Below are 17,453 nucleotides of genomic sequence, written 5' to 3' on the forward strand. Positions count from 1 at the left end.
GGGGTTTGTCTAAGAAAATGTAAAGACAATGAAAACCGAACTATTTCACATTACTGAACAAAGAAAACATCTTAGGAAAACATTCATTTAACATGTATCAAATCTTAATATTGTAGTGGGGAAAGTGACTTATTTGTTTTTATATATATATATTTAAACCTTTCGAACAGAGATGAGACAAAATTGTAAACACAAAAGTTTATTACCGCAAGAGGATTGTCATAACCTGTTGACCCTTGGCGTCTTGCTAAAGGTTTGGTTGTTTCCCTTAAAAAGTCCCTCTTGGTAACTACTCCAATGAAAACCTTCAAAACAATCATCCTGTCTTCCGTGGTTGAAGTTCCTGTGGTTATAACAAACTACAAGCCAGGACTTAAAAGGTCACAGGTTTTAGCCAAAGGATGAAAGAATGTCACTTTTCCCATCACAACAAGACACCTTCTGAAGCAATATTGTTTTGGATTGATTCCCTTATCTATCCTAGATACAGTATTATTCACTATATCACACTGTACTCAGACCACTTAAAATGTCTAAGGAATTTATATATAAAAAATAAAAAAATTGGCAGAGAAATTTTTAAAAACACATATTTACAGAGAAAAACCCTTGCCACAAGGCATAAACAATGCAAAAAAATGCTAGGTACAAAACTAACAAACAAAACAAGCAGCTTTGCTCTTAAACCCATGACACACCAGTGTCCAGTGCAACATTCAATATATTAAATATATACTAGCATATAAAACAATTAAAATACTATCAAGAAATACACACAAAAACCAAGTAGCCCAGTATTGTAAACACAGAAGAGCAACACCATGTGCTGTTTCAGAAATTACTTTCTAGGAGCTTGGAGGAAACAGACTCAGAGGCTCCAATGAAAGGCAGTAATAGTCATTTGTCTGATGGCTTTTGTGCAGTAGGCACAACACCACTAATACAGACTCCCTGAATGTTATGCAAAGGCACATTTACACCCCATTTCTCCACTGCAGTGAACCTGAAACACTTTGAGCTATGTAAAAATGAGTAACAGTAGTCCATCTCACAGTACCGCCTCACGCTAAATGGATCTCTGGATCTAGGATTTGGTCTGCCCCAGACAGTCTAATCGTATTTATATCCCCAGTGCTCTTGAACGTGTACAGCTCATTGTCTACCATCCTGCGGTCCATGAAGCCCATGCTGTCCTGGCGGTCAATGGGCGTGCGAGGTCTTGATGGGATGAAGGTTTCCGACGGGTCCAGGAAAGGTCTATACTCGTACATCTCAGGCACTAGTTCAGGCTCATGGTCTGCAGCTGCCTCTGTGATCTCTGGCACTCCGTCCTGGAGCGCCATGAATGTCCGATAGGTGTCGACCGGCTGTCCTTGGAAGTGGTCCTGGACGGCGCCCACGTAGCTGGGCTCGCGCAACAGGTGGCTGTACACCATGGTGTCTTCGATGGAGGCGTAAACGTGAGACTCGCTGTCCGACCGAGTTTTGGGGAACACATGGTCGCCTGGGATGAAGATATTCCCTTTCCCTATGTAGATGGAAGCCTCATTGACCATCATTTTCTTCTTCTTCCTGTAAGCACGAAAGAGGAACAGAAATGGTGGAGTCAAGCAGACATCACACTATGGGGGGGGGGGGGGGGGCAAGTCATAAAATGACCTCAACATCAAAGCTATATAGGTTGTTTTGGTGAGGCAGGTGTTCTCACCTTAACACCAAGAAGACTGTCAGCACAATAAGCATAAGTAGCAGCACTGCTCCCACAGCACCCAGGATGCCGCTCAGGAGCAGCTCTACAGAGACACACACACACACACACGGAGAGATTACATATGGTAAGAATGAGACAAATATAGCTGCAAGTAGCAATGAAATGAGGTGCTGGCTTATGAGCAGGCTGGAACACAGTTGCATAGAAGCATTATAAACCCTTGTAACAATTCAAAACACTCATCTTTGACATATTGCATTGCTTTTCTCAAATGTACTAGAGACAGTAATACATGCTGAGAGTTAAGGTTCACACCTGAATTGCATGCAGTTTCATTAAAAATGGTGTTATACATACACAGTGCCTTCAGAATGTATTCAGACCTCTTGACTTACACATTTTGTTTTGTTACAGCCTTACTCTAAAATTGATTAAATTGTTTTCCCCTCTCAATCGACACACAATGACGAAGCAAAACAGGTTTTTAGAAATGTTTGCTAATTTATTCAAAATAAAAAAAACTGAAATATCACATTTACCTAAGTATTTAGACCCTTTACTCAGTACTTGTTGAAGCACTTTTGACAGCGATTACAACATTGAATGTTCTTGGGTATGACGCTACAAGCTTGGTACACCTGTATTTGGGGAGTATCTCCCATTCTTCTCTGCAGAGCCGCTCAAGCTCTGTCAGGTTGGATGGGGAGCATTGCTGCACAGCTATTTCCATGTCTCTCCAGATGTTAGATCGGGTTCAAGTCCGGGCTCTGGCTGGGCCACTCAAGGACATTTAGAGACTTGTCACAAAGCCACTTCTGCGTGTGTCTAAGCTGTGTGCTTAGGGTCGTTGTCCTGTTGGAAGGTGAACCGTCGCCCCAGTCAGAGGTCCTGAGCGCTCTGGAGCAGGTTTTCATCACTAGTCTCCCAGTCCGTGCCACAGAAAAACATCCAACATGATTCTGCCGCCACCATGCCTCACCGTAGGGAAGGTGCCAGGTTTCTTCCAGATGTGACGCTTGGAATTCAGGCCAAAGAGTTCAATCTTGGTTTCATCAGACCCCCCCAAAAAAGTTGTTTCTCATGGTCTTAGAGTGTTTAGGTGCCTTTTGGCAAACTCAAAGCGGGGTGTCATGTGACTTTTACTGAGGAGTGCCTTCCGTCTGGCCACTCTACCATAAAGGCCTGATTGGTGGAGTGCTGCAGAGATGGTTGTCCTTTTGGAAGTTTCTCTTATCTCCACAGAAGAACTCTAGAGCTCTGTCAGAGTGACCTTCAGGTTCTTGGTCACCTCTCTGACCAAGGCCCTTCTCCCCCGATTGCTCAGTTTGGCCTGGCGGCCAACTCCAGGAAGAGTCTTGGTGGTTCGAAACATCTGCCATTTAAGAATGATGGAAGCCACTGTGTTCTCGGGGACCTTCAATGCTGCAGAATTCTTTTGGTACCTTTCCCCAGATCTGTGCATCGACACAATCCTGTCTCGATGCGCTACGGACAATTCCTTCGACCTCATGGCTTGGTTTTTGCTCTGACATGCACGTCAACTGTGGGACCTTATATAGACAGGTGTGTGCCTTTCCAAATCATGTCCAATCAATTGAATTTACCACAGGTGGACTCCAATCAAGTTGTAGAAACATCTCAAGGATGATCAAAGGAAACAGGATGCACCTGAGCTCAATTTAGAGTCTCATAGTAAAGGGGGTGAATACTTTAAATAAGTTAGTTCTGTTTTTTATAAATTGTGCTAAAAGTATCAACATCTGTTTTTGCTTTTTCATTATGGGGTATTGTGTGTAGATTGCTGAGGGAAAAAAATATTTAGAATAAGGCTGTAATGTAACAAAATGTGGAAAAATTCGAGGGGTCTGAATACTTTCCGAAGGCACTGTGTGTGTGTGTGTGTGTGTGTGTGTGTGTATGAATATATATCTCAACACCTGCTTTGACATGAAGAGAAGTTGTTATTAGGGTTTGATTGAGAGCGCGTGTTTCTTAGAAAGTTGTGATTTTCTCTTCCATCTCTTGACATATCGCTGAGCTTTTTTCACACTTAGTAGAGGGATGAACATATATTCTGAGTTGAGTCAAGCTTCGCTGCCAGCACCTCTAAATACTGTGTTGATGATTATGAGAACATAAAGTATCCCTAATAAGTGCCCTACGTGTATTGATGTCATTTAAGATATAGACATTTTAGATCTCTTAAGAGTTATTGAAATAACCAAAAAGGTCTTGTGAGACGAATGCTAGAATTATGCAGATATCTTAGCACAAACATATTCAGTCACAACCCTATCATAACATTACAAACAGATCCCTTACTGCTAGTATTCTGCAGGGTAACCTTGCTGAGCACACTGAAGTGTCCGTTCTCCGGCATACAGTTGGACATGTTGAGATAGAAGCTCTCAGGGACCATCAGCTTGTCCTCTTCCTTCTTATCCTCCCTACGACTCAATATCTCTTCTGGAGAGCCCAGGGTCTGCACCTTGATGAATGTGTGCCCCTTGCCACACTTGGGCTGGCTGATGTTGGTCAACAGCAGGTCGGCCTGGAGGTGGCCCGGCAGATTGATGATCCAGGACACGGTGGAGTATGGCTTCATGCCGCTGGGCCAGTTTGGGGTGGCCAGGAGGGCAGGGGAACCCATTCTGGGCTGGACTGTATATATGATGCTGTCTGAGGGACAAAAGGAAGTGATGAAGAACAACACATTTTCAATACATTTTCAAGAGAGTGAGAATGTAATTTTCCATTGACTCCATTTTCAAAACAAATCCCCTTGCAATTGCTGTATGTCTGTGCCCTCTTGTGGATGTTACACAAGGAACCATAAAAATGTAAGTGAAGAGAGTATTAAAGAAACTGTCCAGTGTTTCTAGACTTCGATGAAATATGACCTATAATTAATTACAAAATTAGTGAAATAGTTTTCCGTACAATTGTGTTTAATTAGGTATGTTAAAAAGCAGCTTTTCTGTGTTGGAATGGTGGTGGTGTACCCCAACAACAGAATGGTGTGGGCTTATACCGGTCATTAAAAATATTCATTAGAAATAGACCGCTGATTGGTCAGCTCATCCTCCTCAGGAGTATGACATCATACTCTATGAGGAAATAGAAAGCATTTTTGAAACTGTCTGTTTGAGATACAAGTTTGAAGTGAATGTATGCTTTGGCCACCAATAGAGGTACAGGATGAGTCAACAACATTATTTGGGTATGAGTTAACAGAACTGTTAAGTGAGATTTTCACTGGATAGTTACTTTAAAATATTTAAAACATGAAAAAAACAACTGCGAAACCAGTTAGCATACCTGAGATTTCTTCACTGAAGGACACATTGAGGAAAGGCCCTTGAATCAGGCTAAGGTCCTTCGCTGTGGCAGTGACAGAGACATTGGAGTGCACTTGGATTTTGCGAATGGTGCCATCAGAGCAGAAGTAGCCAATGGAGGACCCATCACCCTCTGCTACATGAAGGGAGACACTGCCATTGCACTCCTGTCCTGGCAGGGACTGCCTGAGGTTTCCTGAGGGGGACAGTAAATCCACGGTGCCATATACTGGGATAATGAGGTGCCAGGTGAAGCTTTGGAGTAGCGTAGGGAGGCACGTCGGCATTTTAGGGACCACGAGGAGAGTCCCAGTCACGGAGCACGAGTCTAAACTCTGGCATCCTGGAATAGATCCACAGAGGCTTGAGATAGTATAATGGGTTTACATACATTCATATTCTTAGAGCATCACATCTTTAGATAATAAACAAAACACAAAGACCATTTGTTCTAGCTTTGTCACAAATATACTCTAATAAGAAGCTTAAGTGAGAATGGCATAGATACTGTCCATAGTAGTTTCTATGTTTTGGAGGCAATACATGCAATGCTAATGTATGTATGGTTATAGTACCTATGGTTTTTACGGCTGTCAGACGTAGGTCTTCACTTGGACAGTCCAGGAAAGAAAGCCTGGCTTTGGTCCCTGAGGGAACTGTGATCTTCTCCTGGAGCACAGAGTCCTTCCTCATCTCACAGTAGGGGTCAGATCCCCTCTTCTCAAAGTGGAGGACTAGCCCTTCATCCTCTAACAAATTTACAGTGCAGAGAACTAGCCAGGAAATAAAAGACAAACAGGCACAATCATCTTCTGAGAAATAGGTCTCCGATCACCACAATTCATTTGATTGAATGAATGATCAGGCTAATTTTAGGCCACAATATGTTTTTTAAACATTTATAATGGAAATATTAATCAAATCAAATGTATTTATATAGCCCTTCTTACATCAGCTGATATATCAAAGTGCTGTACAGAAACCCAGCCTAAAACCCCAAACAGCAAGCAATGCAGGTGTAGAAGCACGGTGGCTAGGAAAAACTCCCTAGAAAGGCCAAAACCTAGGAAGAAACCTAGAGAGGAACCAGGCTATGAGGGGTGATATTAGTATTATATTGGTTTGGAGAAGTCTAGGGTTGTTTTAACAGACGGCATGCATAGAATAAAGGAGCATTTTTGGATCTTACTTGTAATTGCTTACAACACAAATCATGTCATAACAATTTATGATTGCCAATAGCCTTTGTACCTGGATGGCCGCTCCTCATCACCGAGACCCTAAATTTGAGGGACAGGCCCTGTTTGGTCCTGTCTGTCTCACAGTTAAACAAGGTCATGGTGAAGCTGCCCTGCCTGTGTGTTGGCTGGGGGTCCGCCAGGGTCTTCTGGATGCCCACCTTCCCACGCGCCTTGTGGTACATCACCATCACTTCCTTCTTCCGGCAAAGAGACTCTGTGTGATTCAGGAAGTTAACCGTGTAGTTATGCATGCCGGGCACCGTGAAGTCCCACCTCATCAGGTCGTCATCAGGGAAACCTCTAGGGTAGTTGGCTGAGAGGAAGTCTGTATCTGACACCCCTCGAGGTAGGTTGACTTTTACCACAGCCAGCACTGGAAGGAAAGGGGTTAAATGAGTTATAATGACATGAGTAATTCTGTAAAGGGAGGTCTACTGAATACATACAAGCTAATAGAGATGACCTCAGTGACCTCAACAGGCATTCATTTGTTATGGCTCCTCCAACAGCTGCCAGACACTCACTTTTAATTTCTGGTCCGACAGTGACCTTGAAGTCCAGCGGCTCCAGCTTCCTATCCCTAGGGACCTGCAGGGACACCCGGCCCTTGTACAACACCTGGACCCTAGTGACGCTGCCGTCTGGGCAAAAAATGCCGATGGTGGCGAGCCCGGTGCGCTGGTACGTGATGATGGTGTAGGTATGCTCGTCAGGACAGGTCTCAGAGGGTGGAATCTGTCTCATTCCCGGCGATGGGAAGTCCAGCTGGAAGGAGAGGCCAGGTGGAACCTTCAGGTCCCAGGTGAAGGTTCTGTTGAAGTCTGGGAAGAGGGAGGACTCTGCCTGGACGATGTTCCCGGTGCAGGTAATCTCTGTGCAATCTGGAGGAGGAAAAACATTGTATTAGTGAAGCTAACAGATGAGCAGCTTTTGCACTTTCGAGACTATTTCATTAGGTCCATTGTGTTAGGCATGCTCAATCAAATGCTACTAGAAAACAGGTCAGGGCCCTGTTGAGGCCAGGAAAATAGGTCTGAGGCGTCTTACCAATCTCCCTGTTGATCTCCACACTGAAGACATCTTGTGGCTGTGGGCAGGTGAACTTCACAGAGGTGTTGCGGGCAGCTCTTAGGACAAGTTCTTTGGGGTTGCAGGTAGGCCCCTCCCCAACACACACACTGCACTCTTTGGCTTTGGTGTTTCTGCTGATGGTGACGATAGTGTCTGGCTCTGGAGTCACGGAGATCATCCGGCTCTCTGAAGAAAATTTGAAACGTAAGCACTAATTTATAGATCTGATTTCAACAAAAGATAATTCACTGTACATACACTTCTCACATTAGAGTTAGACATGAACAGAACAGTTGAAAGAGCTTACGTTTCTTTATTGGTTTGGCCGTGAATATAGAGGGATCCACCTCTCGGCCTTTTTGAACTTGCAAAGACACCGTGGCTTGGCTCGGTATATGAAGGTGAGCCACGAGGCCATTCTTGCAGTATGTCTGAGTTTTGACCTCTCCTTCAGTGTTGGTCCTGGTTACAGTGTACTGGTACCCATCTTGACACAACTCTGATTCAGTCATCTCCTTCAGCCTGTCACCAGGGAAGTCCAAACTCATAACGGTCTTCTCCGGCACACTTAGGTCCCAGATGAGTGTTCTAATGAACTCTGAGAAGAGGGAAGGCTGAGCCACACCTGTGGCAGGGCTGCAGGTGTCATTGGTGCATTCTGAGTAAAATAAAATCACATAACAGGTAAGACGGGAAGAAACCTAAACAAAACCTGCTTAACGGTTCACCCTTGGGACCAGATCTGAAAGGTAGCCTTAGCTGTTTTTATGCAGTATCTTCGCTGCCAACTACCACCCCAGGATGCCAAATTCTGAAGCATCTGCCTGTGTTGTACATATTTTTGACTGTGTAAATACGGCAATACTGGTTTGATCGAATTGAGCTGGCAGTCTAAAATGAAATCCAATACTAGAAAGTTTCTCTAGACTCACCGATTTTCCTGTGGATCTGGATGACGAAAGCACTTTGTGGTGGTTCAGTGCAGTTGAAGAGCAAGGTGACATCCTCATCGGGGACCAGGGCCAGCGATGAGTGACAGGTCGTCTGGGTGTCATTCTCAGCGCCATTGACCTTGCATACGGAACACTGTTCCAATGGAAGGAGCAGTGAGGACGACACAGTCACAGTAGCATCTTTGTCAGGGCGGACGGTCATGCGCAGACATTCTGAGTGAACAGAACAAAGAAAAGGTTATTTTTAATATTTTGCAAAAAGTCCAAACTGAAAAGGCTAGTTCACTACTATGTCATTGTATTGAGTAGTAAAACTGTTGTTTGAGTCAATGAACAGGCTAAGAGTTTTGAGCTGAAGGTAACAAAAATACATGGGAAAAAAGATTATAAAACAGTGACATAGTAGTTAAGTTTCACTGAACATTGGGAGCAGGCTAGAACCTATTGTCATGTCTGGACTTAAGGCTGCACCAGTTATTTCACAAATACACATCCTTACAGAACACTACATGTTCCTTCAAAAGGAAAATATGGAGGTTCTGGGCAATTCCACGGTAACGGAATTACGCTTTCACTTAATTTTTTTCACTTTAAAAAATGTATGCCAAACAAAAACCATTGATTTCAAAGTTTAACAAAACCATACAACTATGCACAAGGACTACTTTGAACAATTTCCACTGAAAATGTTACAAAAACTAATTTAGTGGAAGAACTGTACAGATGCAAACTTTGGTAACGGAAATATGGTCAAATCTCTTTTTATGTAAGCACGTTTTCCAAAAACTCAAATATCTGCTCTGAATTAAGATTCAAAGATGTCTTCAGAAAGAATGGGGTGTCAAACTATGACATGGGACCTTGAGTTAAAAAAAAAAATCTATTTTGGTTATTGAACTACAGCAAGTGAATTGGATTTACACCTGGTAACGGAATTATGGTAATGGCTTCCTGGTCTGTACTACACAGAAATACTAAATGATGGATATGAATGTCATTCTCCTCATGCTTCACAAGAGTGGGCATCACACAGCAGAGCACAGTAGAGTGCAGTGCAATACAGCACAGTAGGGTAGAGTTCAGTACAGTGCAGCAGAGTACAGTAGAGCCCAGTACAACATACTGTACTCTACTTCTTTACTGTACTCCTCTGTATTGTACTCTATTCACTGTACGGAACACCATCCAAACTTGTGAAACAAATGCCTATGATAGTCCGGTCCGTCTGTAGATGTTAACATCGAGGTCAGGAAGAGACCAAATTGCAACTACTATTCAACATCCATGGACATTCGGTGCTCAGTGGTTGAGGATGCTGGTTACAGTAAATGGAAAGAGAAGGGGCTCATGGGTAGGTGTCAGTAAGAGCTGGGAGAGGTGACATTAACTGGAGAGTGAGAAAGGCAGAGAGGGAGAGAGAGGGAGGCGTTGTCCAGACTTGACAATTTAAAAACTCTTGTGGTTTGACCACCAGACAACAGAAAATGCCAACTGTGGTTTGTGACTATTTTGATTTCTCATTTTATCCAATTCAGTTGCAGTAATTCAATTTGGTAAGAGAATTATGAGTTTTAATCACTTAATAATTCATAAACAAAATGTATATGTGTAAAATCACTAACTAATTGGTAGGTCTGGCATTACTTGTTACTTCTGTGAACTTACATTATCCTGCCTCCTCATGAAGGAGAGAAATTTGAAAATATCTTAAAGATGTATGAGTTTTTGGTAACAGAATCACAAGGAAATATTTCTTAAACTTACAGAAAGTAAAACATAAAAATATATGTGTTGATATTAGTTGGCAGAGGTCTTTACGTCAACGTTAGTGTTTTGATGTATTTCTGATACCTTTTAAGACCCCCTTTCCATCTGTTTATCCAGGAATCTTTCATTTTTAAGATGTAAAATGATTTAAAAATGCCTTAATTTCCCAAAAATAGACTATTAGCTTCCATATGTCACCTAACTTGATATTTATTTTTTTATTTCACCTTTATTTAACCAGGTAGGCAAGTTGAGAACAAGTTCTCATTTAAAATTGCGACCTGGCCAAGATAAAGCAAAGCAGTTCGACACATACAACAACACAGAGTTACACATGGAATAAACAAACATACAGTCAATAATACAGTAGAAAAATAAGTCTATATACAATGTGAGCAAATGAGGTGAAATAAGGGAGGTAAAGGCAAAAAAGGCCATGGTGGCAAAGTAAATACAATATAGCAAGTAAAACACGGCAATGGTAGATTTGTAGTGGAAGAAAGTGCAAAGTAGAAATAGAAATACTGGGGTGCAAAGGAGCAAAATAAATAAATAAATACAGTAGGGGAAGAGGTAGTTGTTTGGGCTAAATTATAGATGGGCTATGTACAAGTGCAGTGATCTGTGAGCTGCTCTGACAGCTGGTGCTTAAAGCTAGTGAGGGAGATAAGTGTTTCCAGTTTCAGAGATTTTTTTAGTTCGTTCCAGTCATTGGCAGCAGAGAACTGGAAGGAGAGACGGCCAAAGGAGGAATTGGCTTTGGGGGTGACCAGAGAGATATACCTGCTGGAGCGCGTGCTACAGGTGGGTGCTGCTATGGTGACCAGTGAGCTGAGATAAGGGGGGACTTTACCTAGCAGGGTCTTGTAGATGACCTGGAGCCAGTGGGTTTGGCTACGAGTATGAAGCGATGGCCAACCAACGAGAGCGTACAGGTCGCAGTGGTGGGTAGTATATGGGTCTTTGGTGACAAAACGGATGGCACTGTGATAGACTGCATCCAGTTTATTGAGTAGGGTATTGGAGGCTATTTTGTAAATGACATCGCTGAAGTCGAGGATCGGTAGGATGGTCAGTTTTACGAGGGTATGTTTGGCAGCATGAGTGAAGGATGCTTTGTTACATTTTAGTCATTTAGCAGACACTCTTATCCAGAGCGACTTACAGTAGAGTGCATACATTTTATTACATTTTTACATACTGGCATTTTTACATACTGGCCCCCCATGGGAATCGAACCCACAACCCTGGCGTTGCAAGCGCCATGCTCTACCAACTGAGCTACAGTGGGACTATGTCTATCCTACCCTGCCTTTCTAAGGTCTTCGAAAACCAAGTCAACAAACAGATTACCGACCATTTCGAATCCCACCTTACCTTCTTCGCTATGCAATCTGGTTTCAGAGCTGGTCATGAGTGCACCTCAGCCACGCTCAAGGTCCTAAACGATATCGTAACCGCCATCGATAAGAAACAATACTGCGCTGCCGTATTCATTGACCTGGCCAAGGCTTTCGACTCTGTCAATCACCACATCCTCATCGGCAGACTCAATAGCCTTGGTTTCTCAAATGATTGCCTCGCCTGGTTCACCAACTACTTCTCTGATAGAGTTCAATGTGTCAAATCGGATGGCCTGTTGTCCGGGCCTCTGGTAGTCTCTATGGGGGTGCCACAGGGTTCAATTCTTGGGCCGACTCTTTTCTCTGTATGTTGGTGCTCATGGGTCCTGTTGTTTTTGGGGTTTTTTACCCCTTTTTCCTCCCCAATTTCGTGATATCTAAATGGTATTTAAAGTCTTGTATCATCGCTCCAACTCCCATACGGACTCGGGAGAGGTGAAGGTCGAGAGCCGTGCGTCCTCCGAAACACAACCCAACCAAGCTGCACTGCTTCTTGACACAATGCCCACTTAACCCGAAAGCCAGCTGCACCAATGTGTTGGAGGAAACACTGTGTACCCGGCCCTCCATAGGAGTCTCTAGTGTGCGATGGGACAAGGACGTCCCTGCCGGCCAAACCCTCCCCTAACCCGGACCATGCTGGGCCAATTGTGCGCCACCCCATGGGTCTCCCGGTCGCGGCCGGCTTCGACAGAGCCTGGACTTGAACCCAGAAACTCCAGTGGCACAGCTAGCACTGCGATGCAGTGCCTTAGACCACTGCGCCACTCATGCGCCACTTGAGGCCCTCATGGGTCATTTTTGATGGAAATGCCCTTCTGTGACATTCAAATTGACAGGAAGTACGCTGTATCAAGTCCTGTGTCAGATGACTGGTCTATGCCCAAACTTACCATGGTAGGATCTCTTTTGTCTTTGAATAGCATATCGACATATTAACAATTCAACAGTAATAACATAACCAAACAATGAAATATACTCTACCGGCATATCAAAGTTCCAGATTGGGATCTCTGATACTTTTACAGTTATAATATAATTTGTAAGCATTACCAACAGAGTAGCCTCTACCAGGCTTTCACCTTTATATGAAAGCCTGTAGAAGTTCTTGTCAGAAAGAGGCTTAAAAAGGGATAGTTCACCCAAATTACACATTGGCTTCCTTACACTGTAAGCAGTCTATGGACAAGGTATGACAGCAATCCATGCCTTGGTTTCAATTCCTTGGCACTGTTTCCACATGCTAACGTTTTAGTATTTGTGGCACAAATCCAATTCAAGTTATGGGACCGATATTATGTTATGGGACCGATATTAGAGTTTGAAGGTCGGCCTTGAAATACATCCACAGGTAAACCTCCATTTGACTCAAATTATGTCAATTAGCCTATCAGAAGCTTCTAAAGCCATGACATAATTTTCTGGAATTTTCCAAGCTGTTTAAAGGCAGTCAACTTAGTGTATGTAAACTTCTGACCCACTGGAATTGCGATGAAGTGAAATAATCTTTCTTAACAATTGTTGGAAAGATTACTTGTGTCATGCACAAAGTAGACGTCCTAACCGACTTGCCAAAACTATAGTTAACAAGAAATCTATGGAGTGGTTGAAAAACGAGTTTTAATGACTCCAACCTAAGTGTATGTAAACTTCTGACTTCAACTTTATAGTGTATGTGGGTTTTTGGTAACAGGATGACAAGACCCTAGGCAATATTTCTTAAATTTACTAGAGGCAAATCATTTCTGCTAAAGTTAATCTAAATGTTGATATTATTTGGCAAGGGTCTTAACTTCAACATTTATAGTGTTTTGATATATTTCTAATACCTTTAAGATTTTCTGGTAGATGTTTCTAAAACCCTTTTCCATCTGCTTGATATACCTTACTTTCAAAGAAATATAGACTCTTGCATTTTGGTGCTCATGGGTCCTTTTACATAGCCAGTTGCTACAAAGCAAAAATATTAAGCTTTACCGCTTGCTCTGTAATATGAGTAGTATTTTGATTTCAATAACAATTTTCTTACATTTAATTTATGAATTTTGTATTTTTTATGTATTTTAATTGATTACTTTTCAGGGATATTTCACCCAAATTATAGAATGACATATTGGTTTCCTCACCCTGTAATCATATCCAACCCGCTTGCTTACAGCTGCACAGTCAGGCTTCCTGTGTAGATTAAGCCTGTGTGAGATATGGCTCGGAAAACATATCTCAATCCAGGAATGAGACATGCGTTGTACTCCGAATTGTCCCATTATCCCAACTGTTACATCGAGAAGATTGAACGACTGCTAGTTTTTCAGCAGTCGCTCAATCTTTGTGGTGTAACAATTGGGATAATTTGGAGTACAACGCATGTCTCATCCCTGGATTGAGGTACGTTTTCCGAGCCATAGCTCATGCTGGCTCCACAGTAAGCCTGTCTGACCATAATGCAGCTAGCTGTAAGCAAGTGGGGCAAATATACTGTCTAACCCATCTAAACTATTTTCAATTGCAGTGGATCAAGAATATGCAGAATGCTGTTACAGATTACATGAAATAGCGTAAATAATTACTCACTTTTTTAGCAAATACACTACCGTTCAAAAGTTTAGGGTCACTTAGAAATGTCCTTGTTTTTGAAAGAGCACATTTTGTCCATTAAAAAGAACATCAAATTGATCAGAAATACAGTGTAGACATTGTTAATGTTGTAAATGACTATTGTAGCTGGAAACGGCAGATTTTTTTATGGAATATCTACATAGGCGTATAGAGGTCCATTATCAGCAACTATCACTCCTGTGTTCCAATGGCATGTTGTGTTAGCTAATCCAAGTTTATCATTTTAAAAGGCTAATTGATCATTAGAAAACCCTTTTGCAATTATGTTAGCACAGCTGAAAACTGTTGTTCTGATTAAAGAAGCAATACAACTGGCCCTATTTTGACTAGTTGAGCATCTGGAGCATCAGCATTTGTGGATTCGATTACAGGCTCAAAATGGCCAGAAACAAAGAACTTTCTTCTGAAACTCGTCAGTCTATTCTTGTTCTGAGAAATGATGGCTATTTCATGCGAGAAATTGCCAAGAAACAAAATATCTCGTACAACGCTGTGTACTACTCCCTTCACAGAACAGCAGAAACTGTCTCTAACCAGAATAGAAAGAGGAGTGGGAGGCTCCAGTTCACAACTGAGCAAGAGGACAAGTACATTAGTGTCTAGTTTGAGAAACAGATGCCTCACAAGTCCTCAACTGGCAGCTTCATTAAATAGTACCCGCAAAACACCAGTCTCAACATCATGAGTGAAGAGGTGACTCCAGGATGCTGGCCTTCTAGGCAGAGTTCCTCTGTCCAGTGTCTGTTATTTTGCCCATCTTAATCTTTTATTTTTATTGGCCAGTCTGAGATATGGCTTTTTCTTTGAAACTCTGCCTAGGCCAGAATCCCGGAGTTGCCTCTGTAACAGTATAACTTCCGTCCCTCTCCTTGCCCCAACCTGGGCTTGAACCAGAGACCCTCTGCACACATCAATAACTGACACCCATCGCGCCACAAAAGCCGCGCCCCTTGCAGAGCATGGGGAACAACTACTTAAGGTCGCAGAGCGAGTGACGTCACCCGATTGAAACGCTATTAGCGCACCACCGCTAACTAGCTAGCCATTTCACGTTGAGACTGGTATTTTGCGGGTGCTATTTAATGTACCCGCAACATTAAATGTCTACACTGCATTTCTGATCTAATGTTATTTTAAAAATTGACAAAAAGTCTTTTTCTTTCAAAAACATGGACATTAAGTGACCAAACTTTTGAACTGTAGTTTATATCAAACTAAAAACTAGTAACCACTTTAGTATATAATTATTTACTTTATCGACATATTTTGCAACATTGATAATGGGAAAGCCACACTCAATACATAATTAGCAGCTGATTGTTAACGCCTGCCTGCTAAATTTGAAAGAATGTTTGAACGTTCTCTCACCTGACAGGTTGAGGAGCAAAGTCACAATTCCCAGGAGCGCTCGAACGCAATTTTTTGTGAGCCGCATGTCCACTCATAAAACAACAAAGAGATGTGCCTAAATGATTCTGAATAAATGTTATCAAACCCACGATATTTGCATTTTGTAAAATCCCAGGTTAAAACATTTTCGATGGCGGTGACAGAGCAGTAACTTCCTGATATACATTACCTGTTACACGCAGAGGGCGTGTACGCACCATAACCTGTTGAAACTTGACCGAATGTTGTAGTTGACAGGCTGGTCTCATAGACTAGACGTACATAGTAAACGAAAATCCAGGACACTCAAATTGGTACGATACAGTAGGTTTAGTATTGGTATGGTTACATAACACAGATGTTACTTAAGGCAAAAACAAAAGCAGGGTGGTTGATCTGGTGTATAACGTGAACATATAGCAAAACATTTTTTTTTTTTACATTTTAGTCATTTAGAAGATGATATCATCCAGAGTGATTGACAATAGTGAGTGCATACATTTTCATACTTTTTTGTCATACTGGTCCACCCCCCATTTGTGTTCCAATCTCATAATGGACAACTTTAGCATTTTAGCTAATTAGTAACTCTGCATCTACGTAATCATTTTAAGCTACAGTACCAGTCAAAAGTTTGGACGCACCTACTCATTCAAGGGTTTTTCTTAATTTTACTATTTTCTACATTGTATAATAATAGTGAAAGCGTCAAAACTATGAAATAACAGCTATGGAATCATGTAATAACCATTTCTTGTGATTTACCAGTTTTTAAATCCATCTCGTACAAATTTGAATTCAACATGTTCCCCAGGAAAGTGCCTACAAAACTTACAATAAATTTAACGTTATTTTCACTGTCATTCCGGCTGGACGACTGATCTGTCGTTGGAGTTCAGAGCGATGCCTGTTTGAGTGGCCTTCTAGGTTTGGTCATTGACACTTTCGGATGGATATACTTATATTCCCCCATTTTTGTTTTGTTTCGTTATTTATTTCTCAATTCTTACATTATTGGCATCAGACACCTGGATAGCAAGTTGGTGTTTTGTGCCATTCTGCTTCTGTCATAGCCGTGGGCCGCTTTCCCAATTAGGTTCCCACCAGCCTTCTGTGGTGTTTGCATTTATATGTGTGTGTACATATAATTATTATTTGTACTTTACATTTTTTTCTCTTAGCATTTTATTATTATTATGTATGGGCCATATGCAGTGTTCCTCACTGAGTTCCCGGAATTCCTATCGGATCTTGTAGTCATAGCAGATAATATTCAAATTTTTGGTGACTATAACATTCACATGGAAAAGTCCACAGACCCACTCCAAAAGGCTTTCAGAGCCATCATCGACTCAGTGGTGTCGTGTCTTTGGCTATGCCGGATTAAGTGATATGACATGCTAACCTATAAAATCCTTTCTCTGTAATTAATATTACCTGATTAAGCTAATCATGTAAATGTAATTAACTAGAAAGTCGGGGCACCACGGAATAACGTTTATAGAGCCGTTATCTTCCGAATAAACTCTTAAAATACTTAGTCATATTTTACATCGATAGCAGTCAATATTAACCCTTATCTTATTTTCAGTCTCATAATGAAAGTTGTAAATTCTTGGCTATCTTCACGAACCCTGGCTAACAAGTTGAATCAGCAATACAAAATTGGGTTTAATTATTTATTTACTAAATACCTAAACTAATCACACAGAATTACAAATACACAGAATACAAATGATGTCATACAGAAAACGTCCCGGTGGACGGAACCTGTATGATGGCTGGTTACACAAAGGAAAGGGGGTTGGGCTTGAATGAAAGAGCAGGAAGACTTAGCATAGCGCTGTTTCTTTGTTCCTATCGTAAATACATTATCTTATGCATTCTAAATGACCGCCCATTTGGAATAGGAAAATGCAATAAATATTTACTCTGAGCTGCGCTTCGGTATATTGGTCGTAGAT

At 41.8% G+C, this 17,453-nt stretch overlaps 1 protein-coding gene across 2 annotated transcripts; it reads right to left on the reverse strand.

Moving 5' to 3' along the window:
- Window positions 1–183: 183 nt before the first annotated feature.
- Window positions 184–15,739, reverse strand: LOC106570070 (CUB domain-containing protein 1). Of its 2 annotated transcripts, none has more exons than XM_014142025.2 (11): window positions 15,680–15,739; window positions 8,294–8,527; window positions 7,669–8,019; window positions 7,338–7,547; window positions 6,815–7,171; window positions 6,301–6,663; window positions 5,625–5,822; window positions 5,030–5,392; window positions 4,034–4,390; window positions 1,709–1,793; window positions 184–1,572 (listed from the first exon to the last, which is right to left on the reverse strand). In XM_014142025.2, exons 1-11 carry the CDS (start codon window positions 15,708–15,710, stop codon window positions 1,062–1,064), a joined length of 3,060 nt encoding a protein of 1,019 aa, XP_013997500.1. In that variant the 5' UTR covers window positions 15,711–15,739; the 3' UTR covers window positions 184–1,061. The 2 variants fall into 2 exon arrangements, with proteins under 2 accessions (XP_013997500.1, XP_013997499.1); XM_014142024.3 differs by having other exon boundaries at window positions 15,469–15,698.
- Window positions 15,740–17,453: the final 1,714 nt, after the last annotated feature.

This window comes from Salmo salar, chromosome 14 (assembly GCF_965601325.2).
Source record: "Salmo salar chromosome 14, fSalSal1, whole genome shotgun sequence".
In the NCBI taxonomy this organism is placed as follows: domain Eukaryota; kingdom Metazoa; phylum Chordata; class Actinopteri; order Salmoniformes; family Salmonidae; genus Salmo; species Salmo salar.

Coding starts and splice junctions, on each gene's coding strand:
- LOC106570070 (XM_014142024.3), bottom strand. CDS start 15,535: ATGCGGCTCACAAAAAATTGCGTTCGAGCGCTCCTGGGAATTGTGACT. Junction 8,528..15,468: donor TTTGCTCCTCAACCTGTCAG/GTGAGAGAACGT, acceptor CTGTTCACTCAG/AATGTCTGCGCATGACCGTC. Junction 4,391..5,029: donor CTTCAGTGAAGAAATCTCAG/GTATGCTAACTG, acceptor TTTGTCCCTCAG/ACAGCATCATATATACAGTC.